The sequence below is a fragment of the Marmota marmota genome, unplaced genomic scaffold, assembly GCF_001458135.2.
Source record: "Marmota marmota marmota unplaced genomic scaffold, marMar, whole genome shotgun sequence".
Taxonomy (NCBI): Eukaryota; Metazoa; Chordata; class Mammalia; order Rodentia; family Sciuridae; genus Marmota; species Marmota marmota.
The window spans coordinates 44,996,643-45,023,131 of NW_026000005.1; the positions used below are offsets into that span (position 1 = coordinate 44,996,643).

The 26,489-nt window shown below is 43.4% G+C and overlaps 1 protein-coding gene across 1 annotated transcript in view; it reads right to left on the reverse strand.

Annotated features, from left to right (window-relative positions):
* Window positions 1-26,489, reverse strand: part of Dner (delta/notch like EGF repeat containing) — a 294,692-nt gene that overhangs the window by 105,525 nt on the left and 162,678 nt on the right. Inside the window, 1 exon segment of the mRNA XM_015481018.2 lies at window positions 9,692-9,845. Within this exon segment, the coding sequence (XP_015336504.2) occupies window positions 9,692-9,845 (154 nt within the window).

Below are 26,489 nucleotides of genomic sequence, written 5' to 3' on the forward strand. Positions count from 1 at the left end.
GGGAGAAAGAGAGGAATGTAGTGGCCAGGAGGGAAGAGGAGGAGAGGGGAAGAAGGAAAGCAGACCCAGGAGGAAGAGGAGGAGAGGAGGCGCACACAGGGAAGCAGAGCAAGGATTCACTTAGTTCTCCTTTTAGTGACTGGTTTGGAGGTGGAGAGACCTGGGCATCACTGCAGACAGAAGCCAGGGGAGAGGTGGAGAGGGTCAGGAAGAGCCTCCTAAATGGCTTCCCCAAACGTCCTCCCTATGGTTGTTCTTCCCCAGCTTCCAGAATGATCCTTTCAAGAGGAGCATTCAGATGGCCCGCCCCAGCTCACACCTTCAAGGGCTCCCTCACTCTCGGAATCCAGACCCTGCTCTTCCGTCACGGCCCAGTCCAGCTAGGTCCCAGCTCTGCGTCTCGTCCCTGGGTCACTTGGGCTTTGTACTCCAGCGCCTCGTATTCCCGCCTCAGGACCCGTCATGTTCTTGGAGCAAAATACCTCACGCTAGGGGATTTGTGAGCAATCCAATGCAGTGCTCAGTGCTGGAGGCTGGGAGCCCAGCTCAGGGCGCCGGCAGATTCAGTGCCTGGCGAGGGCTCGGTCCCCACAGCCAGTGCCTCCCATGAATCTTCACGTGGTGGAAGAGGAAGGCAGCTCTCTGGAGCCTCCTTTATAAGAACATCAACTGCAACCACTAGTGCTCCACCTTATGATCTGGTCACCTCCCCAAGTCCCCAGCTTCTAGTACCATCGCTTTGGTAATCACGTTTCCATATATGGACTTCAGTGGACCCAAACACTCAGACCCTAACAAGTGTGCTATTCCCTATGCCTGGAATCCTGCTTCCCCTGGTGAATGTTCGGCTCACAAGCTATTCTATTCAGGTCTCAGGGCAAATGTTCCCCTCCTGGGAGGTCTTCCCTCATCACCCTATCCACAGCTCCATCCATTTCTCCTTATCTTTTTATTCTGTTTTATTTTTTCTTCATAGCACCCATTGTTCTATCAACTACACATACACACACACAAACGCACACCAAAGAACACACATGTGTGCTGTCTACTCATCTCCAACGTGAAAACCATGATGCAGGATTTTGCTTTGTTAGCAATTGTATTCTCAGCACCCAGAAAATGGCGGACATTGAGTGGATATTCAGTAAATGGTTGTAGAATGAATGACTGATCCTTATAACAACCTCTATTTTTAAAGATGAGGAAACCAACAGGACTTAGGAAAAAAGGACAGTCATTCAAGGTCACATAGTCAGCTAGTGGAAGGGGCTAAATTGAAACACCATGTTACAATTTTGGTTTTGGTCCTCCTTAGTCCTAACTAGTGTTACCTCTGGTACCAAGAGGGCATAAAAGACCTTGGGGCGACACATTCATGACCTGTCAGAACTGTGAATACCTTCTACTCCATTCACAATGAATGGAAAACTGACAAACCATTCTGTTTCAAAGTGGAAAACACCCTTAGACTCCAAGGAACCTGAATCTCAGTGTGTCCCCAAAGCTCTATGACCTTCACACCTCAGCCTCCAGAGGCAAGTTCTGAGGTGTCTTCCGGTCTGAAACTCTGAACTAACCCACTTTTGAAAACTGTGCTCAGGATTTGCTAATGCACGTACTCCTTGAGTGGAATGAGGTTGGGGGTGAGGACCCACAGCTAAGTCTGATCAGAATTAGCTTCCAGAAGGAGGTGACCCAATCCAACCCGACAATTCAAAGACACCAACGCTTCCTCCAACAGTCAGTGCTGGAAAGGGAAAGCTGGGACAGGAGCACGTGTCACACTCCCCTTGCCTCAGAGAGGACGAGATTTAAAAATAGGCTGAAATCACCAATTAGTCAGAACAATGTAGTGCTTTGAAGTTGAAAAATGCTTTGCATACTGCTAATAATATTTTGGCAGCACTGGTTCTGAGCACGCATCACAGCCATTCCTCTTAGAAAAAGAAAGGGCTCCTTTGAGGGAAAATTATATTCCTGAAATTAGAAGACTTTCATAAAACAAATTGTGATTAAAGAAGTTAAATTCCATCTTAGTCATGCATTGAGTGTCTGAATCCATTATATTAAAAAGCAAATGAAAACTAGAGGAGAGAGTTTGTGACCAAATCACTGCAGATTCCAACCCATTATATTCATAATCTCTAGATTATTCATGAATCAAAAATATCTATTGACACTTGACATAGAAGATAAAACAAAATATAAAAATACTGACAAATTTGGGTCTGCATATTCTCTGCTAAAAATAATATTTTCACTTACCAAGAAATGCTCTCCTCTCAGGAGAAACAAATGTTGCATCAAACACCCCCATGAATACTCTTTTAGGGGAACATTTTTGTTCTCAGATAACAACATTGTTTGAATTAATTTATTCCCCAAACAATCTTGCAACATCAATCTTGCAACAATCAGAGCACAAGAGAGTCAATTTTCAAAAGGAATGCACACTTCCTACTATTTGAGAGTCCTTATGTGTATCTGTTGCCTTAAAGGTCAATTAATTGATGTTAACTTGTAAATAGCTCTTCCACAAAGGAAATATAATTTTTCTATACAAAAATGATTTTTTTCAGAGATGTTTGGAACTAACTTATATGCAAGAAGCTCCTCATTTTGAGCAACCAATCCCCTTTTTGGATTAAACTGCCTAACATTTCCCTCTTAAAAGGAGATTTGTTTGATGTGAAAAGCTGAGAGGTAGAACAGTCTTGAACACATTTATAATGAGAAAAACTCAGCCTTCCATGTGGCTCCTCCCCAGAAAGAGCAGAGCACAAGGATCACTCACCCACATGAGCTCTGGAGGCCACCACAGGACCTGGTTCAAGTCCAGCTGTCACAGGCTTGTGCCCCTGGCACGCTTTGGCAACAAGAGGTGTTCACCACCTTGGTTTCTCTTCCTAGACAGACCCTCTAGGGACTAAGTGACAGAATGCTGGCAAATGGCATGCAGTGGAAGTGACATAAGACACATATATAAGGCACCATCCGGAGACATGAAAGGACCTCCGGGTCCCCCTTTCCCTTCAGCAGCAACTGTGAAGGGCACCTCTGGAGGGTGGAATCTTCCCAACAGAAGGGACCTGGATCCCTGAGTCACCTTCTGGAGAGCAAGTGCCCTCATCAGACTGTGACACAAGCAGAAATTAAGCTGTGCTTGGAAGCCACTGGGGTTGGGGGACTTGGTCGTTCTTGCAATGCAGCCCAGTGTCCCTCTCCCATTCTCAGCCGAGTTACAAAACTTCCCTGTGCCTCAATGTCCTCAAGGAAGAAACCAGCATAATTAAGAGCATCAACTCATCCGCACTCGAGGATTACCCTTGAGAAGCGCTCAGCACGGACCTGGCACATGATGAAGTCAAGAAACAGTCTCTGTATGTGTGCCGACGACAAGGAAAAGCTTGTTGAAAGTTGGCTGGAAGGAACGGGGACCTGGGGGTGGGGCCCTGCGGGGGATGGCGCTGAAGAAACCTGCTCCAGAGAACAGCAGGAACAAGTCAAGGTAGACGAGCATGATACTGAGGGCCGGGGTAGCCTTCCATCACCCCCTCCCTCTGAAGGGACTCGTCTAGAGCACAAGGAAGAACAGCACCCAGTGGGCAGGGAGTCCCATGTCCCCAGTTCCATGAAGGGCAGTGAAGGAAAGCTGCTGGGGGCGAGGGAGACCCGGCTACAGGTAGGGTGGCTGAGAGACCCCAGCCCACGTGGGGCCACCTGGGGGGACGGCAGCAGGTGAGAGCTGCCGATTGGAGGCGAGTGCAAGAGAATTTATTTAAACTGGTCTGATGATGCAGTGGCTTTGAAATGTATTCAACAGGAAAGAACTTTCACATGGGGGATTTCTCTCACAGGTGGGCAACCCCAAGCAAACACCACACCTTTCGAGAACACAGCTTGATGCGAATCTCAGTGTGGAGATGGTGAGTTTGGGAACTTGTTTCAACTGTCAACAAAGCAGAAAGGCTCCTACATCTAAAATAACACCTCACATCGTTTCTTGAAAATTGGGGAGTTTTCCAAATAACCCAATTAATAAGTGGGCAAATGAATTAAACGGACACTTCTCAAAAGAAAAAATACAAATGGCCAATAAATATATGAAAAAATCTTCAACATCGTTAGTAATTAGGGAAATACAAATCAAAACTACACCTAGATTTCATTTCACACCAGTCAGAATGGCAGCCATCAAGAATACAAAGAGTCAAGAACTATGTAATGTTTTGAACAACCAACAATAAAAAAATTTTTAAAAATAAGAATACAAAGAGTAAAAAATGCTGGAGGAAATGTGGAGAAAAAAACCCACTTACACTGTTGGTGAGATTTAAGTTAATACAACCACGGTAGAAATCAGCGTGGAGCTTCCCCGAACAGTGAGAAATGAACCACCAGATGACCCAGCTACATCACTTCTTGGTATTTACCCTAAAGAATTAAAGTCAGCATACTATAGTGATAAATGCGTACCTATGTTTACAGCAGCACAAATCATAATAACTAAACTATGGAACCAGCCTAGGTGCCTGTCAATGATGAATGGATAAAGAAAATGTGGTATATATACAAAGTGGAGTTTTATTCATCCATAAAGAAGAATGAAATTATGTCATTTGCAGGAAACTGGATGGAACTTGACAACATTTCATATACTGTGTATTTATAGAAACAAAATAGTTCTGAAGAAGAAAACTTAAGTTAACATTAAATATGAGATTGGGTCCCTATTGCACACCATAAAAACATAACTCAAATTCATATTGACTATAGATTTTGGTGAAAACCAAAAATTTTAAATGCTTAGTGGAAAATATAAAGTAATGTCCTTAGCTCTTTAGACAGGAAAACATAGGATATGCGATGAGCTGAAACGTGTGTGATCAATCTTAAATAGGACATAAAATACATAAACTGCAAAAGCAAAGTTGAAAAATATAGTAAGATTGTCCATTCAAAAGACTCTTTGAAGTCAAAAGACAAATTGAAAACTTGGAAAAAAATATTAGTATCAGAAATGAAGAGCTTCTACAAATCAACAAGAGCCACACACATAATACAGAGGAAAGATGCAAAAAGCCAGGCACTGTAATCCCAGTGGCTCGGAAGGCTGAGGCAGGAAGATTACAAGTTCAAATTCAGCCTCAGCGACTATCTCAAAATAACAATAAAAAGGGCTAGGGATGTGGCTCAGTGGATAAACATCTCTGAGTTTACTCCCTGGTACCAAAAAACAATAGTGTGGGAGATGAGGGGAGAGAGAGAAAGAAAAGAAAAACAAAATGGAAAGACAAATATCACATACAAAGGAAATGTGTATAACCAACACACATGAAGAGAAGTTCAATGTCCATAATGATCAGCAAAACACAGAGATCACATAAGATACTTATTTTGTACTCATCAGGTTGGCAAACATTGAAAGTCTAACACTACCAAGAAGTTGCAAATCCACAACATCACTCATACATTGCACATGTGGGTTTACATTTGTGTAAAAAATTTGAAAAGTAGTTTGACAAGACCTCCTTAATTGATGGATCACACATGTTCCAGCACATTTAGTGCTCATCTTTCCTCTAGCACGTACACACAGAAGACATGCACGAGAATGCATATCAGTTCCCATCCACAGAAGAACAGATGAATTAAATTCCACATGGCAGTCAAAAAGAATGAACTCTAGCAGGTGCCACAGCTCACGCCTGTAATCCCGGCTATTTGGGAGGCTGAGGCAGGAGGATTGTCTAAGCAACTTAGTGAAACCCTGTGTCAAAATTTTTTAAAAAGGATGGGGGAGCTGGGGGTGTAACTCAGTGATAAACACCCCTGGTTGCAATTCCCAGTACCAAAACAAAAGTTGTCTATGCCTCAGTGACATAGTATTAAGTGCAAGAAGTAAGGGCCAGAGAGGTGCAAATTGATGCTGTCACTTAATTCACACATGATACCATTTTCTAAAATTTGAAAATAATTAAAATGCTCATGTCGTTTGCAGAAAAATGGATAGAACTTGAAAGCGTTATATTAAGTGGAAAACATCACATTCAGAAAGTCAAGGGTTGTACGTTTTCCCTCACATGTGGGAGCTGGAAAAAAAGGTTTTAGGAGAAGGAAGATCTCATGATAACAGAAGGAAGACCAATAGAGGAAGGGGAACAAGGAGGGGCAGTGGAGGTACTGGGGAACTAAATTAACCAAGTTCTGTTATGTGTATGTATGTTACAGGAATCTTACTATAATGTACAATTGAGTCCTACTATTATGTAGAATTCTAATACATCAATAAAAGAAAACAAACTGAAAGAAATAAATCCTCTTATAAAAACATGCAAATGGTTAAAACCATGAAAAGGGGAAACAAAGTACTGATCAATTCAAGATTTAGGGTGACCATTTCCTTTGGGTGGGAAGTAGAGGTGGAGAGGTGGTTCACTGAGGGGACTTTAGGGTTAGTTATCAGATATAACTTCTGGTTTTGGTTCATTAGTACTTAGTAAATATACACCAACAGGCCCGAGGCATGGACAAGAGGAGAGGTTCCCCAACTAAGAAAGTATTCAGATAATTCCAAATTCCCCAAACCTATCTCCTTGGTCTCAAACACAAGCATTAGTAGCATTCTCATTCTACACATGGGAGAGCCTTTAAAAAGTATGGGGAAACCCCCTTTGAGAGGAGACCTCAATAAAATATCAAACCAAAAATCATTCTCATGCATATAGTGAAAACTTCCACCTGCCAATTCTGACAGACCACAGGTCAGATATCCCTTAGGCAAATGCTTGGAATCAGAATTGTTTCCGATTTGGGAGTTTTTTTTATTTTGGGGATATTTGCAGAGACATGACTGGTTGAGTGAGCATACCTAATCCAAAAATCCAAAATCTGAAATGCACCAACACAACACTGGGAAACTTTCAAATTCAAATGGGAGCATTTCTGATTTTGTATGTTTTAACTATGGGTGTTCAACCTGTGTTTTAGAAAATTCTTTATTTTTTTAAGCACTTCTTATAAGAAGAGAAATTGCAAACATATTAGAGATCCATCAACAGAGGAATGGCTTAAAACATCAGCCTACATCGATCCTCTTTCATTGACTCATCTCATTCCCACATGGACTGAGCATCCACGATTCCTCAGACACGGTGGAATACAAGAGGAACAATATCAATCCTGGCCCCGCTCTCATGGGGCTTAACTCTGGAAGGAAAGTCAGGCGGTAATCAATTGCATATGCAAGTGTGTCCTAAAGACAGACAGGAGCCGTGCAGGCAGGAACACAGGGCTGTCAAAGAGGAAAACAGGCAGACTTGTCCTGAAGCCAAAGACTTCCTGATAAAAAGGGACATGTAACAGAGGTCTGCCCTGCGTGTGATTAACAGGCAAAAATGAGAGAGAAAGGAAGGCTGTGACAGGCACCTGGAAGAAAGGGTGGACCCTAAGGCAAGAAGGAATTCAGGCTGTTGGGGAGGTGAAAGGCCAGGTACCTGGATCCCAGAGCAAGGGAGTCACTGGGATGAGGCAGGCTAGAAAAGCAGGCAAGAGAGACATCACAGAGAAGGAGTCAAAGAGCATTGGCAAGAAGGAGTGGAAGCAGGAAAGCAACTTCATCAGATTTCCATTGGAAATGGTCCCTGTGGCCACCTGGAGATACAGCCACAGAGGCCGTCGTGGTGAAAGGGTGAGTGGGGTCAAGAGTGAATGAGACATCACAGAGGCTGGTCAGTAGCACAGGCAAGACAACTGGCCTGGGGGGGGGGGTGGCGAGATGACAGAGAGGTTGCAGAGGGCGCATAGAATATGAGAGGTCTTGAGGTGATAAAATAGAGAAAACCTGGAAGTAGAGGGAATGTGACAGAGCAGGGGACAGGGCACCAGGGTGACCTGTAGGTGTCTGGTCACAGAAATGGATGGAACACTGGAAGGTGAACTACAAGGTGCTGCTGCCTGAGGGGTTAAGTCTGGGGGCGACTGAGCTGCAGGTGGCCTGGGCATCTAGACAGATACCACGTAGGCAGTCAGATCCGTGGGTAGGAGGTAAGAGACTGCTATGGTTTGGATCTGGACTGTTCCCCAAAGGCTCACATGTTGAAGGCTTGGTCCCCCATGAAACACTGCTCAGAGATGGGGCTCTGGGGAAAGACTGGGCTCTGATTTCCTCAATACAGAATCCACTGATGGATTCCTAACAGGATGGACTACTGGAAGGTGGTGGACACTGCAGGTGGTAGGGCTTAGTCGGAGGAAATGCCACTGGGGGCATGCTGTGGAAGGGGCTGTCTTGTGCCTGGCCCCTTCCTCTGGCTCTCTCTCACCGTGAAGTGAGAGCTTTGCCCCACCACGCCCTTCTACCATGACATACGCTTCACACAGGCCGGGGAACAATGGAGCTAAGTATCCAGGGACCGAGCCATGAGGTGACATAAACCTTTCCTCCTAAGGTCAGTTGGTTTTGTCAGCAATGAAAAGCTGACGAGCAAAGACACTGTATAGGACTGTCTGGACGAATGGGTTGTGCCCTAAGTTCTGTCAAGAAAGGATGTCTGCCATCTACCAGCAAATGACACTGCAAAGCGAGTCCAAGAGCACCATCATAATCACTTTTTGAAACATGCAGAAAAATACTTCATCATCTGTCCAGATGATGAACACACACACACACACACACACACACACACACACACACACACGCCCCACTGGGTCTGGAGAGAATATGCCACACCCTTAACCTCTTCCTGTGATTTTATTAAATTCGGATGGGGATAAAGGACTGAAGTACTCTTGCTTTTGAATCCATAAACTTCTACGTTGTTGAAGTATCGTGAGTACCTCGTCTCCACAACCCACTCATTCCATCGCTCCCCTCCATCCTCATCCGGAATCCCCACCCAGGGGCAGAAGTTGGCAACGGGATGAGATGGAAAGAGGAAAGGTGACCTCAGTTTTGTGTATTAGCTGACAGTGAAAAAGGAGTAACCTGCTGGTGGTGTTCAAGCTGCGCGGAAACAGCCGTATCGAACGTTCACTGGTCAAATGCCCTCGGGCTCCCCCCAGGGTGTGTCACCTGGTAGGCTGAGCAGTAAGATGAGTGCCAGAGCATCGGGATCTGTAGGCACATGGCCACTGCGACCTCCTGGGAGTCACAGTGTGCCCAGAGGACTTCAAAGTCTCATCTAACATCCAAGATGTTACTAACCGAGGAATGCTGAGGACTCGCCACGGTGTGCAGAACAGCCTCCCACAAACTTGGGCAACCCAACGTACATAAACAAAAGGAAATTAACGTAAACAGGATTTGGTGGCTTTGCCTAACCAGCTTGTGTAGTTCATCCTTGATTTTTCTTAACTGACTTAACACAATCATCCGGCACAGTGCCAGCCCACGCCCAGTACATTCTTATGAAATTGTTTTGGAAACATCCCGGATTCTATTTGATCAAAAATGTTATTTTTCCAGGACAAAAATGGTGGAATGCTAAAAAGGAAGCACTCAAAATCAGAAATCAAGGCGAGGGACATGATTAATCCTGCCTCCATCCCTGATTACATGCAGACTGAGAGAATCAAATGAGGTCTTGACGTCACCTTGTCCCTTGGCGGGACAAAGTATCATTTAACCAAACTTAACTGATGAGCACACATTCTACAGAGAAATGCACACTCTTAGCTGTGAACACCATACCGGGAAGGCAGAGGCAGGTGAAATTGCGCCCATCCTGCTTTTCATCGGCGTCCACACAGCTTGCCTGGTTCTGGCAGGGCTTCCTCTGGCACGCATCAAATTCTTCACAGAACGTGCCCACATACTGGTCCTCACAGGTGCAGGAAAAAGTCGCCTAGAACACAAAGACCCAGTGTGTGTTACCTTGGGCTGTGAAACGCCGAAGCTCAAAATCGCCATGTCCCTTTAATAAAGATCCCAATGCTGAGTACGTTAATCACATCCCTTATGTCATAATCTGGTTTAAAAATCCCAGCTTTACAAGAAATAGTACGTATTTCTTTGCAGTTTAATTTCAGACATTTATTTTTACACTTCTTCATTCATATTTATCCCAGCCATTTTCAATCTTCCTAAAAATAAACCTGGAAAGGACGACACGTTTTAAGCTAAAAATGAAGTTTTGCTGGCCTGACATGGAAATGGCAATCATGCTCGAGCAGATACAGTGTGCTCCAGCCATTAAATGAGATGTCACTCCAACCAACTAAAATCTTCAGCAGAGATAGCACTTGCAAAAAAAAAAAAAAAAAAAGCCAACGTTGTGCTCAGACCATCCTTCCAGGGCACTGAAAGAATTTGCTGAATGACTCTATACATTGACCTCAGTGTACAGCCCTGCAGATTCCCTGAATGCAAGGGACAACGAAAGGAGTATAATTCAAATAAGTATTTTGTGTGGCTCATTACAGTAACATCATCTTAGCAAAGGGCTGTAACTCACAGAGTTCTGAAGCTTATTTTTGGGGTTACTGCAAACTTCAAATAAAATGGGGCCTTCCTGCTCCCTTCTTAATGTCACCCTGAGGGTAGTGACAGGTCTGAAACAAACCACAAATGTGGCTCCGAAGCCTATGCAAAGCAATGTAGATCACTACAGGAGACTTCATGGAGGGGAGAGGAAGAGAGGCAAAAGAGAAGCCTTACATTAGCAAGCCTTACCACCTAAAAAAATAAACAGACAGAAGCACATTTCTCAGTTCTGACCCCAAGCCCTACTGTGACTTCCAGGAGACGGCAGTGGCCAGACTCTGATGCTCTGGAAATCATCTCGATTGACTTACTGCTCAATCTCCTGGGTCACACACCCTGTGGCAGCAAGTGTTCAAAACTCTACTGTTCCAAAATTCCTCCCACGGCCACTGTCCCACCCTCCCTTCCTCTCCCTCCCCTCAGCCTCCTATCCTAACCTTAGACAGAGACCCCGTCTCCAAGGGTCAGCCCAGGATCACGACCTAGTAGCCCATAGCACAATCCTGTGCCTGCCTGCCTTTGGGAAGAGGAGAGGGTTATTCATAATTCTCTCTAATATGTTTTGTCTCAAGCATGTTTTATAATTCTAGTACATTTCTTGGTAAGTTTTCTGCTGTGTAGTTAAGATTTTTTTGTAGCTATTGATCACAAGGCACTTCCCCATCCCGTTCATGTGGCACCTGTCATACTTGCTAGTGATCATTCCTGACATGTAAGATGCTAGGGTTTTGATACCAGTCGTCACACTGAGCTTTCATTACGGGTCAGAGATTCCAGCTGATTCTCAGGTTCTCTCTCTCTCTCTCTCTCTCACACACACACACACACACGCACACACACACACACACACACACCTCTATACCAACTGCAACTCTATCATCTTCTCTTCTCCAGATACAAAGGATGTATCAGAAATTTTTCCAGAATAATTTTGACCACAAAGGGATATTTGTGGAATGTATCACTAAACAGAAGGCTGCAATGATTGCTGAACATTATCAAATGTCATTTCTGATTTCATAGAAATTATCTATTGGTTTTATCTGTGACTTACTAATGTATGCATGGAATGGCTAGATTTCCTAGTACTGATTCACCTTTATGCTCCTGGAAGAAATACCCACTTAGGTCAGTATGCAAAATGCTTTTCATGTGGCTGGATTCAGTTTGTGGTTAGTTATACTTCTAGTGCCTTCTTCTCTCCCCCTTCTCCCCTAGTGACTCCCTTTTAAGCAAAACTATCCTTGAGCCTGAGGTTATGTCTCACACTATCAGAGAATGCCCCTTGCACAAGTGACTGAATGGACGGTTGTTGGACCCCAACCTGACAACCAATTATGAGGCCAGGAAATAAATCGTGACATTTAGCTTGACCAAACTGACAGGTTTTGTATAGGTGTGTTTCTTTTGTTGATTGAATATATTTTTGTTAAGGAAATATAATAAGTTCTTTTGCTTTGCATAACCAAGTCTCCTTGAGTTTAAGAACACAGTCTTTGATTTTATCATAGAAACTACTGGAATAAAAGGAAAAGACCTCCTTCTTCAGTTAGAGCTGTGTTTTCAACTTGTATCATCTCTCTGTGCTCTTCTTGGAAATGGAAATTCTCCTGCATCCTAGCAGTAGGCTGCAGACACCTCTGGCTTTTTATCATGTGAGCTTGTTCCCTTTGTGTGTCTTTGCGTGGACTTAGCAGCTGGAAACTGGATGAAACTGCATCAAGAACTGTTCGAATTCTCTCCATTTAATAGGAAACTTCTTTTTCAGAATTGTCTTCTAAGGAAAAATCTTGTGCTTGCTCAAATGCCCAACAGAATACATGTTGGATATTTACAGGAGTCCTGTCTGGAGTCCTTTGTACACCGAAGATTTGTGACCACCTTTGAAATGTAAATGCTGTGCACGCCCAGTGCATACAGTTCCAAAGTGGGCCTCTGTGTCCTGATAAATTACTATATGCCATTGGTTTTGGCAGCTGTCTTCTCAAATTTACTTGATTTGTATCCAGGCATTCCATGCTGCAGATAAATTTCCTTGCTTGTTTGAGGGATGTATTTGCATATAACTCATCCAGTAGTGCCACAGAAAATATGTCGCTTTTGAAAATAAATTATTAAAATCCCCAAATCAAATATCATCGGGTTAGCTTTGATTGGATTTAAAGCTGAAACAGAAGCTACACATTTTGTTTTGCTTTATTTTAAACAGGAACCTTGAAAGAGGCTTTAAAAACTGCTAAAACAATTGCTTTTGACAAAGCAAAACACTGAATTGTTTCTTAAACCTTGATTGATGAATGGGGCAGGAGACGAACAGATGTTTGCATATCCACAACCATAAAATTTTGGTTAAATCATTGTGTATTCTCTATCATGTCATCCAGAAAGTTAGATTTATTTCTGAATATATTTTCTAAGAACAAAGAGCTTTCCTATAATATTAAAATGTTCATTTTGATAGTTTTAAAACTGTTAACTTAAAAGAGATTGTGAATGTTTATTATAGGAAATTACGTTTATTAGTATATTTTGTGGAAAACTGTATTGATCACTGCAAGGTGTAAAATGTTGTACTGTCCCTGACAAATTTAACCCACTGCCTATGACATCCCAAATTTAGATCCAATTAATTTCACCAGCATAAGGGACAAAACAGACTTACTTGAAATCAGTAGTTCAACTAAATTACAGATAGTTCCTTGAAAAAGTATTAGATACATATATAAATGTAGAAGTATTGTTCAAATAAAATGAAAAGTGACCTTCAAAGATTAATTTTAAAACCCAATACAGAATCTCAATTTTCCACAACAGCTTGAAGTCAAATATTCCATTTGTACATTAATGAAACTTTCTCAGTCAGTGGTAGAAAGTTTACTTTGAAAAGTTGTAGGTTAAAGAAAAAAAAAATTCACTCATACATGCACTCAGTTATTCAGCCATTCAACAACTATTCATCGAGCACCTACTACCTCCCAGGAACCATCCTAGGAGTCAGGGTCAAGAAAGTGAACATGCCTCTCATGCAGAGTATATTCTAGCAGGAGTGACTGACTAGTTAATGGCATAGTGGATTAGTGACAAATGACATGAGGAAACAGAGAGGGGAAGAGAAGTGGGGGTGGGGTATGAATTTTAACCAAGGTACACTGTCATGGTGAGGAGTGAGCAGAGAGCTGGCGGAGACAGGGAGGGTCTGGGAGAAGATGTGCAGGCAAAGAGAAGAGCCCAGGCACAGACTCCAGGTAGAGCACGCCTAGCACTTTCAAGAAAGATCCAGAGGCCAGTGGGGCTGAAGTAGAGCAAACCACGGAGTCATGGGTCAAGACAAATGAAGGGCACAGTGGTCATGCAGGGCAGTGGTTCTCAGATGGGCCATCCACCTCCTAGGGCACATTCAGCAGTGTCTGGAGACGCTTTGTGTTGTCACAACGAGGAGCTTGCTGCTGCTGGCTTTGAAGGATAGAGTTAGAAGAGAGTTAGAATGTTGCTGCAGAACATCACTGGAGATGCCACTGTCCAAGACGAATTCATAATCCCACTCACTCAGTGGTCAAGCCATGTGTCAATACTGTGGGCACCAGAGCCGTGGCGAGGGACAAGGACACAGTGTTCTCAGAGCTTATGCACCAGTGGAAGAGACAGATGCGCTCTAAGATAACATCCTAGAGTGACACCAGATACATCCTGTCACCTAGTGACAAATGCTTTAAGCAAGCATAGATCAATACGTGAGGAGACAGAACGATGGTGGGGTGCAAGGTGACTTTCATCTCTCGTCCCCTGGCAGCCTAGACCAGCCTAAACCAGATGACACCGAGTTGCTATTTCACCTTACTCTCTCAATAGCCTCGTGAAGGGACCTGTAAGGAACACCCGTTCAACCCTTGAAGGCCTTTAGCATCAGCCGCTGTTGAGAACAGTCCGTACCACATGTCACGTGGTTCTGGTTTATAAAGTTTGGCCCAAGAAAATCCACTCACGTAAGTGCCACTCATTTTGATAATCTGAAGACCTGGTGTTTTGTCCTATGAACAGGTTGTGATACTTTTTTTTTTTTCCTTTTGGATTGGCTCCTGTGGCTCAGTATTTGAACTTCAGCCTTCACTCTAGTTAGGGCTGTATGACCTATAAGACTATTTCCCCCCTCCTAACTTGACTATTGCCATCTAATTTATGTATTCCCTTGGACTTTTTGGTATTTGTCTATTTAAATATTTTACAAACATAAAGCTAAATGTATAAATTAATAACTGTAAACTCCCAGCAGGGCACACAGGGTCCTTGGAAATATGGCCCAAGCCTACCTTCAGTTTCATTCTTGGTAATTTTTACCCGTCAATAAAGTTTAATTGTTGATTGACAAATTGTCCCACAGAGATAAGTTTTCTGAGAAACTGTATTTCTCTCTTTGAGAATCTGAATTTATAAATTCTATTTCCTTTTTATTTTACTTAAATAAAGTAGACTTATTTAGGAAAATGGACTTTGTTTTTGATGTCCCAGTGATATCAATATGAACATAAAAGTCCCAATAGACTACGCATTGATTTCCTTGTTTATAAAACTCGCTTACATGGAATTATCTCATTAATCGTCGCCACCTCTGTCAGGTGGGTATTACTGGATCCGTTTTTATGAATTGACCACAGTCTCAACAGAGAGAGCAGATAAATTATTCCGGGTGTCCCTGTTGGCAAGTACAAAGTCAAGGCTTAAACCACTTTGTCTGAATCCATATTGTCCCTTCACTGCTATCGGCCTCAGGTTCAGGACACCCTTTACCTTTCTCCAAAATAACTGCAAACTCACCAGCACCTTAGTTCTGACTGCAGTTTGTTGTGATTTCCGCCTCTTCCCTCCCTGCTAGGCTGCCTTTCTTAGCTCTGCATTACTGACTATCCTTTTGATTCACTGATTCTAGTTTCCTAGAGTCTTGGGAATCCTACCTCATTCATTCTCAGAAAGTGCCAAAATAGAGTGCAGACGCCGCTTCCTGATGGCTGAAAGTATCTCTTGTACATAAAGTTCTTCATCACTCGTGAACAGACTTTGGGTGATTCTTGGCCAGGACTGGAGGCTTCAAAGTCTCGGGCTGTCCTTACTCAGACACGATGGGTATTCACTGAATGGAGCTGCCACTGTCCAGGATGAATTCATAATCCCACTCATTGACTCATTTAGGACTTCGAGGGGGGTTCTGTAAGTCCAGGTCCTCTTCTATTTCCTGTCTATCTCTGATAACCTTGGCTTTTGTTAAAATAGCATCCTGGCTGCCCTTATGTTCCTTGACCACACATTTCATATGAAAGGGGATAACAGGGACAAGGATTAGAAGGACCAGCCTAAACCAGATGACAAAGAGTCTCTAAACCTGCGAGAACAGAGAGGAGATGATTCAAGCCACATCTTGCTGACATCTGGCCACCTGCAAGGTTGATGCTCTGCCTAATGAGTGGATGACCTTTGAAGCTGGATGACATAGATGTGGTAGTTTGCCAAATTACCCTCCCAAACTTTCATATGTGTTTGAAATTTTCCATAATAATTTTTTTTTATTGTATGAGTCTGGCTAAGGACCAAGAAAGGAAGATAAAATGTTGAAACATTGGAATCCACTGTGGCCTCCTGCGTCCAGCTCCTCCTGGGGAATCCGCGCTGGCACTTGCTGGAGGCAGGCTGTGGAGAAGTCTGTGTCACATCACTGAGTCCCCATATGTGAAGTCCCGCTCTGGAGACTCAGTTCATATCCAGTGCCAAGAACAGCTCTGCTTGCCTGAAGGGACCGACTCATGTTCCCCTGGTAGATACCATGAGTCACATTTCCCTCAAAACAACCCAGTCTGCATGAAGAGAAGTGTCGGCCATTCCTATGCCAAAGAAGGTTTGGCCGCCTCTTAGCCTCCCCTGCTGCGGGGGTCATGAGTGGGGCATACCCAGCCAGCCCTGTGCTGGAAGAGAGGGAGCCCCACTCACAGAGCAAGAATAAAATTCAAAGGCCTCGCAGCACTGGCAGCGTTAGGAAGGAGAGTCTGTTTCCCAACATTGGAAACTTCTAGAATCTTTCTACTGCAAAGTTTTTGGAGGAGCTCCAAGAGTGACTGTCTGTGGAGATGTCTCCAGGAATAAGAATTCCACAACCCCTGCAGATGAGAGCTCATGTCCCTCTCAACAAACACTGGGAACTAGACTGAGTCCTCACTCACTTAGGTAGAAGGGCACAGCCAGACCCCAGCCTGTACCATCCATCACCCCCAAAGGCCTTGACCCTGAATCTTTGGAGACAGAGGCCACGGTAATCCTCATCCAAGGACTCTTCAGCAGTGAAACTACATTAGATGGTCACTGGGTCTGAAATTACAGAACTGGCAAACTCAAAAACACAGGTGCAAAATAGTAACCATTGCATGCATTTGTATTTGATTAAACATAGCCGAGGTGTAACTGGAAAGGGTCAGAGGTCAGTCTAGCACACCTAGACTAGATGGAATTTGCCTTCCACTAAACCCAGACTGGGTATTTCGAGAGGCAGAAGAGATTATTGGGATGCAGAATTTAAGAGACTTATCTGAAAAATCTATTTATAATGTACAAGTGCCCAGGAAAGTCTTTTCCTGAGCTGAGACCACACAAGAACTCCTGGAACCCAGCCACAGCACAAATTGTTGCCTTTTGGGGGAAGAGAGTACTCAAAAAAAACTTACTATAAATTGCATTTTTTTAAATTTTCATCTGATGCTGGGCGCAGTGGCGCACGCCTGTAATCCTGTGGCTAGGGAGGCTGAGACATGAGGATCACGAGTTCAAAGCCAGCCTCAGCAAAAGAGAGGTGCTAAGTAACCCAATGAGACCCTGTCTCTAAATATAATACAAAATAGGGCTGGAGATGTGGCTCAGTGGCCGAGTGCCCGAGTTCAATCCCCAGTAATCCCTCCCCCCAAAATTTCATCTATTGGCTGGGTTCTATTTTCTATTATTTGCTATACATGTCATTTAAACAACATACTTATAATGCTTATAGCTTACAATTTTATCTTTTTAGACATACCATTATTTTTCTATTTGGATTTATTAACTGCAAATATAATAACTGGCCAAAAATATATATAAACTTAAGCTGGGCACAGTGATGCATGTCTGTAATCCCAGCTACTCAGGAGGCTAAGGCAGGAGGATCACTAGTTCAAGACCAACCTGGGCAACTTGGTGAGACCCAAAATAAAAATTTTAAAACATGTTGGGGCTATATTATATAGCTCAGTGGTAGAGTGCCCCTGGGTTCAATCCCCAATATTGTAAGGGATAGTGGGGTCAAGGGATGGTGTGGGAAAGCAAACATACAGACCATCTGAGCATTAAATTTGAGACTGGACATTTGTGAAATCATATAATGCATTCCTCTGGATTAATAGTTAAATTTTAAATAATAGTAGCAATAATGAGAGTCCTGCTGTTTCCTTTGAAAGGACAGTGAATTTTACTTTAATAGGCAGGGGAGAAGAAAGTAAATGTCTTTTAGGGAATTTCATAAAAGCCTTCCTGCTAAATCCAGATGTATGGATTCACAGAATGGAGATGTTCAAAATCATTTTCTAAACATCTCCTAGCAACTGATGTATTCTCAGCATCTTGGGGTGATCACAATTAGGCATAAGATTTCTATGCCATCAGTTGTGTTCTTCAATTCACTAACTTCTGGACATTTATTTGTAGCAACACTCTAATCCATTAACAAAAGTAAAGTTTGACCAAAAAAAAAAAAGTCACTGAAAATTCATCTTTTATTGAATTTCTCTGGAAAGCCTGATTCCACAAGCAAATGCATACCGTTCTACTTTCTTATTCTAAAATTCCATTTAGCCTTCAAGTCATTTCCTTTGCTACATCAAAAGAAAATTGTAAGAAAAAAAGCTTTAAGAAAATGGAAATTTATGTATAAATTATTAATGAGAAGGTCTTGCTGAAGAAGGGTGATCCTTCCCAACCTCTTCCTGAGGTTACCTCCGACGGGAGCAGAGATGATAAGCCAGTGGTAACTAAAGACGGAAAGTTGGTGGAGACAGGGCAGGCACAAAACTGTCATCCACTGAAGAAGTCCCCACGTTTCAAGTACCACATGGGGGTGATCTCCCTGAGCCTCCTAAGGGCCTTGCAGAATAAGTATTATTTTTCTATTTTAGCAATGAGGAAACAGGTCAGAGAATATAAGCAACTTTCTCAAGGTCACAGGGCCTGTCAGAGGCACAGGGTGCAGATCTGGTCTCCCTGTAAAGGCATTAATACAATTTAAGACATTCAGAAATGCAAAGAATTGGGTACCTAAGTAGGAGGTGCGGGTTTCTAACAGATTCTGAGAAAAGTAGAGAGAGGAGCGTTTGAGGGTATCCATGGGGGATGACCTCCAGTGGCCTCTTCCCTCCTGGATCTGTGGCCCATGAAGGGCACTAACCCCCACTGTCTGTCCCAGGCACTTCATGTCACTCCAGGTGCTAACAACCATCTCCTGGGGATCTTTGCCACTCACGCTGCATGAGTCTGCTGGGGATGCCACCACAGAGGGCCACCACAGAGGGCCACAGACGAGGTGCCTGGAACACCAGAATCTTCCTGCTCACAGCTCTGGAGGACAGAAGTCTGAGATAAGGCGGGCAGGGGCGGTTTCTTCCGAGGCCTGTCTTGTAGATGACTGCCTTCTGGGTGTGTGCACCTGGACTTCCCTGCATGTGTCTCCACAGCCTCCTCTCATCAGGACGCTGTCTTGTCTTGTCCCATGAAGCCCTACCCTGTGACATTATTTCACTTGTTTGCCCCTTCAAAGACCTCACCCAGATAAGGCCACTTTCTTAGGTCCTGGAGATAGGACTTCAACATGGGAAGGGGCACAGTCAGCCCATAACACTCTCTTCTCCCCATGTTACTCCCCCAACTACTTCCAGAATGCTGTGGTCGATCCGCCACAGAGACTTGACGCTTGCTATATTCACCCCCATTATTCTAGAACATGTACCCTATTCTGAGAGCAACTCCTGTGTGAAGAGATAAGCCTGCACACAGGGGACATGCAAGAGCCAGGTCTAGCTAGTCATCCCTGTCATCTTCGCCGTGAATATTCACTGAGCATCCAGGAAGGGCCGGGCTCGGCTCTGGGGGCTCTGTACACTGCACAGATCCTCAGAGACACCTCAGTTTGTTGTTATTCCCACTTTATGCTGGAAGAAGCTAAGGCACAGACGAGTAAATGGCAGGCTCATGAATTGAAGTGTGGAAATTGAGTGCAGGGAGTCTATTCCAGGCTGCCCTCCACGTTAGAAGAACTTGACTCAGGTGACCATGGAGAAGGAGTAAGAGATACCACCACCTGGTTTGCTGAGATCCTACTCCTGGTTCTTCTCTTTCCCTTCCTTGGGCAAGTAAATGTGTCATTCATTGCTTTGTTTCCTGTTGGGCCCCACTTCAATAACAGAGGAGACGTGCTGCAGCCTCAAGATGCTATCATTTATGTTGTACTTTTAAAATGTAGCTGTTGAAAGAGCTAAAATAATTATGTAAATTAGTGCAGCCATTACGGAAAAAAGCATGGAAGTCCCTCAGAGCGTTAAAAATAGAACAGCCATCTGATGCAGAAATCCAGCTGCTGGGTCCATATCCAAAGGAAACAAAATCAACATGTTGAAGACACATCAGTGCTCCCATGTTTATGGCAGCACCAATCGCAAGAGCCAAGACACAGAATCACCCTAGGTATCCAGCCACAGACGGATGGACGAAGAAGTGTGGTATGTATACGCAGCGGAATGGTATCCGGCTTCTAAAAGGAGGAAATGCTATGATTTGCAACACCCTGGGTGAACATGGAGAACAGTGAAATAATCTAGATAATAATAACATGTGAATAATAAATAACATGTGAAATAATCTAGATACAGAAGGACAAATACTGGATGCTCTCACTTATATGTGGAATCTGATCTCCGAGAAGGATGGAGTAGGAGGTAGCTACCAGCATCTCAGGTGATTTGGGCAGAGGAAGATGTTGATCAAAAGCTGTATCATTATAGTTAGGAGAGGGAAAAAAGTCAAGAATAGGCAAATGGAGAGAGACAGGAAGTAAATAAGTGGCCTCCTGGGCTGGGAAGGAAGGGAGTGGAGAAAACAGGTGGGGCAGATGGATAGCAACTGCCCCGGTGACGGGGCCTCTTTCTTAGGGGAGCAGAGGCTCTAAGCCTGGATGGACGCCCCTGGGAACAGAGGACAAACCACTGGACTGTACACTGGACTGTAAGATGGGGAACTGCTCAGTAAAGTATTCCTAATAAACAAAACAATATAAAGGACATTCAGAAACACTCGTCAGTAACAAAGGGGTTTGCCACAGACAGCCACTTAGATAATTGTGTCAGTGACACAGGATAATAAAAGCCAACAATCAGATCACAGACGGGTTCAGGGACTCAGACGAAGGTGAAGTCTAGAAGCTGGGCTTGGGTGAGAATCAAAATCCCTCTCTCTCCTCTTCACCAAGAATGGCCTGGCCCTTTGCAGACCTTGGAGACAGGAAAGGCTGAAGTGCTCAGACAGATGTGGATACCAGGCAGGAGCTGCACCTGTACCTGGCCCAGGTAAAAGGGGCAACACCTGACCCTGATAAAGACACTGACTATCCAACATTCTGATTTCTCTGCATTGTTCCTTAGTCCAATTCTAAGTGACAGCTTTTGGCCTTTGGGGAATGAACCACTGAATTCTCGAGACATTTGCCACCACCTGAAATTCCAGACCCTGAGGTAGGTATAAACAGGAAAGCTCTGCCTGTGTGGCACCCACTCTAAGAGCGAGGCTGCTGCCTGAGAACACCACAGTGGCGTGGGTTCTGCTTTCCTCCTCCTGTCCTCCATTCCTATGTCCCTAGTTTCCTTGGGCTGTTTAACACACACGGCCCCTAACGCAACAGGCCACAGCTAACCAACGTGTGTGTCCCCATTCCCATTCTAAGCCAGCACACCAGTCTTCCTATACACATCTACACTTTACCCCAGCTTCTCTTTCCTGTTTGACTCACAATTCTCATTTGACTCAGTCTTCCCACATATTTTTCTTCTTCATAGGTTATTTTACAGGGTTGAGAGCAATTCCTTGTACTATGTATGGCCCAAGTCAGCATGGGAGCCCATTTGGGAACTTCCAGTGGCAATGCCACTGGTTAAGACCACCCAGATACATGTGAATTTCTATTTAGCTCTGCCAAAAAGGTCCCACACAGCACCAGAGATGGGGGTGACCTGCTGAAGCCACACAGACTCCCAGAGATAGGTGTGGTCTGTCAAGATGCCAATCAACCTGTTGACTTCAAGACATCGTGAAGCAAGACTCCACCCTTGAAAACTTATCCCTGCTTTGATGCACCCCCTTAAATAAGCCACCAAAGCCATTTTTAAATTGTTCTGTTCCAGCTCCGACCAGGACTGGAAGAATCTATCAGCTGCTCTGCTTTAAAACCTACTCTTCAACTCCACCTTTGATTTCTTTACTAATTATTTAAGGCTTTAATTTTCTCAGGTGGCTTATACCCTCTTGGGCAGGATAAAGGACCCTGGTGAGGCGCTGGCAGCCTCACTATATTATAGTGTATTATATGCTTTTGTGCATAGCCTCTATCAAATACAAAGAGAGATCATGAACAAACTGACAATAAAGCCTGACAGAGAGGTGACACAGGATCAGTCAGGTCTTCCTTCAGAGGGTGAATGCCAATTTCTCATAATAGTTCTATAGAAGTAAGAGTAGATGCTTCAATATGGAATATTGACATTGAAGCCTCAATTCTAAGAGGTTCACATAATCCCTGATACTATGAAATTTGACTGAACAGATCTCAATATTTTAAAAATTCTTTTCATTTTGTTATAAAATATTTTATTTCTATGGAGTCTTTGATGTGATCAACGCATCTCTTACTTGATTGAGTCTATACTCACATAAATTGAAACAGCATCGGCAAAGGTGGGCAGGTCCCGTCATTCATGTTATTTAAATCTCAGCTCATTAAACACTCATTTCTGTCATTTATTATTGAACAAAAGGCATGTTGTGTCTAATAAATGTGTTTCTCCAGAACAATTAGAAATGAATTATTTTAATAATCTCTGGAAGAATTGCATCCAAATATCTAACTCAGAAGTGGCAAAGGAATGAGATAAGCTCACAAACAAAATGACTCTTGTTTGTTTTCAAGCTGTTTAATTCATCTATAATGTTCACGTGAAGCAATTGCTGTCTCGGGATCATCCAAGTCTCTGGTGTGAGTAAGAAAGACAGGCAGGCAGAGTTTGAATGGAAGAGCATGAGCACGCTTACTGTCTTCCTTCCACAAATGTCTTGGTTAATGTGTCAGATTTTAACCAGCATGATGCTTGTAACTCATTTATGATCCCAACTAGGACATTGGGTTTGGGCTCTTTTATTCAGAAAAAAAAAAATCCATGCCTCAGTTCCCTATCTGATCAGGAAAATGTCCCCCTCATGGAGCTGGGGATATGGGAGTCCTCAGGCTGACACAGATCCATTTGGGTGTGGGGAAACACATTTAGCTTACGTCCTAATTCACGTGTACGACCTCTGGCAGAAGTCAACACACCTTGCAGCATGGTCTCAAATCATACCCCAGTCCTCAGCGTGGAGGCCAATCTCAAATTCTTTCTTCAAATGATAATTTCTAGAGGTTCATGTGTTCTTTAAAAAAGGGGGGGTCTTATAAACTGCCCCAAATTTCTGTCCTCTCTGAAGGTCACACAGCTGGGCTTTTGCTGTGGAATAAAGCTCAAGGTCACTTGTTTCACAGATGAGGCCTTCCCTAGTGTTTCTAAGGCTCCTTCAGAATAAAAGCAGTTTTTATCTGGCATAACATCTGCCTCCAAAGAATGGCTCACATATAGCCCGCCTTTGCCATTTCTGAACTAGGAAGAGATGCAGATTTGCCAACAGGTTTGTCAAATCTCACCTCTCCACTCCCAGGTTCCTTATCTTATATCCAACAGCTTTGGGCAGCACCTGAATTCTAGAATAATCTACTCTTCTCTCTCCTACTGAAACCCACTCCTGATGAAGCTAAGTTATTCCAGTTTTTTAATGTGCTACGTTTTAGGGACATTTGCATTTAAATAGGAAATCATGCCTTTATTACATAGGAATTAAGCTCAAAAAAACAGGAATCCTAGTACCCTGCCAGGAAATTTGGAATAAAGAGACTTCCCCAGAGGGACTGAATCTTTCACCATGTAAGCCCCCTCAGCCCACATCCTTCTGTCCAACAGCATGGACAACTGGATTGTAACAATGTTGAGGCACTCTTAATTTTTAAATATTTTTTTTAATTTAGTTCCAAAGCATGGGCCTTCATAAAAACTTTTCTGAAATTAAATTACCTCCTGCTATTACTGCTGGCTGGTAACTATAGTTTTGTTATTCTTTAGAAGACCTATGGGGAACATTTATAAACTCATGAATATCTCTAGCTAAAATTGATATTTGTCAACAGTTTTATTTTTTAACTGCAAAACTAAAATTCACTTGCCTGAGTCAAGTCAAAATAATGGGTAAAATGTAAGGCATACACCCAGTTGCCTGTTCCTGTGGCCAGTGGCACCAGCTCTTGTTGTGACACAGTTTTTAAAAGCACAAAAGCTAGCAAATGAAGCATATGCTGGTGACTTAGATTCAGAAGTTCAGTGTCAACCTTCTCCCAACCATTAGCCTTTAAAATTAGAACTCCAAAAAATGGGAATTAAACACAAGTCTAGACCCAGATGATTCCCACCAAAGCCAATTAAAGTCAGTTGGACTGGCCAGAAACACTTTGGGTAGTTCAAAAGAGGAAGGATGGAAGCAAACGTTCCCCAGGATAACAGGGTGGGGATGCTGTTATGGTTTGGAGATACAGTGCCCCCCAAAAGCTCCTGACTGATGCAGGAATATTCAGAGGTGAAATGATTGCACTGTGAGAGAGAGCTAGAACCTGATCACTCCCTCCTGGTTGAATGGACCGACTGGGTGGTGTGGTGACTGTAGACAGGTAGGATGTGGCAAGAGGAGGTGGTCGCTGGGGCATGCCCTAGAGGGGGCACCTTCCCTACAGCTCCTTCCCCTCTCTCTACTTCCTGGACAGCCATGAATGGAGCAGTGCCCCTCCACCACACCCGTCTACCATGATGTTCTGCCTCACCTTGGGCCCAGAGCAATGGACTCAGCCCACATGGACTAAACCTCTGAAACTATGGCCCAAAATAAACTTTTCCTCCTCTGAGTTGTTCTTGTTGGGTATTTTGGTCATAGTGATGCAAAGCTGCCTAACACAGATGCCAAGAGCAACCAAGGCTGTGAGTGGAGGAAACAGAGGCCACCTTCAGTGGTCTGCATATCACATGTGCCACTTCTTACTTGTAAAATTACAAAATTCTTCCATACATGTAGTCACATGTCAAATTCCATGAGGGCTTTTTCCGCATCTATAGAGATCTGTGCCAGCCCAGAGCTTCCCATATGCCACAGCCCTGTGATGTGGACATTTCCTTCATTCCCATCACTGGATGGAGGCATGAGGCTCCAAGGGGCTAAGTGATGCAATCTCAGAAGAGCTGGAGTCGGACCCCAGACCCCAATCTTTACCCCAAAGTCTTCTGGCCTCTACTGCAGCACAAGCCTCACACTGCATCAGAGGGTTCTGTACAAATATGGAAACCCACACTGGCATCCCATGGACCAAGTGGAAGGCCAGTGCTCTTTTAAGACATAGGTATTTGCTGTCACCTTCAATTCTCTCTCCAAAGCTAACAAAAATAGGCCTTCATACATTTCTTCCTGATCTAAACAAAACTGAAAAAATGTTAGGACCTTTGGAGATACTATAAGATTTTTAAATTCCAACCCTCACTGAAATTACGTGACTTAATTCCAGACAGCCTCAATATTCCTGACCCCCTAATTTGGGTGAAGACATGTCAGGCCAACAGCATGTGGAAGACCCTTCCTGCCAGTGCACAGCAATGGAATGGGTATCTCATTAGCATCCTGTGAATTAAACCGAGCTTAAGGTTTAATTGGAGTACATTTGATTAAATTATAAAATAAGTTGTTCTTATGGTAGAAAATGTACATGCAAATCTATACTAACCTAAACATGGAAGTCCATACTTCCCACATTTTCACTTAATCTATCAACTTGAAAAGGTCCTTCAGGCAAAAGTCAAATTTGGCTCCAGAGTCTGATTTTAGATACCACATTATAACTTTATATTTTAATCCCCAAAATCTACCATGCATGGAAAATCCTAGGAGGGGTAAGCGTTGACTGCAAAATCAATGAAAAGAGTTCAAGTTTGAGAGTTTGTGAGGGGAAAGGGGAAAAAAAAAAAACAAGGGAGAGAATTAAACAACAGCAGATGGGGTAGAGAGGGAAGATGAGAGGGAAGGGGAGGGGGGATAGTAGGGGATAGGAAAGGTAGCAGAATACAACAGTCACTAATATGGTATTATGTAAAAATGTGGATGTGTAACCGATGTGATTCTGCAACTTGTATTTGGGGTAAAAAATGGGAGTTCATAACCCACTTGAATCAAATGTATGGAAGATGATATGTCATGAGCTTTGTAATGTTTTGAACAACCAATTTAAAAAAAAAAAAAAAGAGTTCAAGTTTGCAGAAAAGTGACCATATTTCACGACAAACCTCCACTGTCCACAGCTTAGCCCAGCCTCCGCCTCCTATGGCACCAGGGTAACCAGGGCTCTTATCACCCACGTGTTCCGCCAAAGGCTCTTTCCATTCACAACTCCTGTATAGCCTTCCTCAGAAGAGTGCCTTATTGTCACTTCAGCTGGTGCTTCCATGACCTCTAACTCACTCCTTTAATATTTTATATTCCACTGAACATTAGTGCTTCTGGCATCAATGTTTAATTTACCCAATTTATATGATTTTGTTCAACTCTATGCTACTCAACACTGGTATTT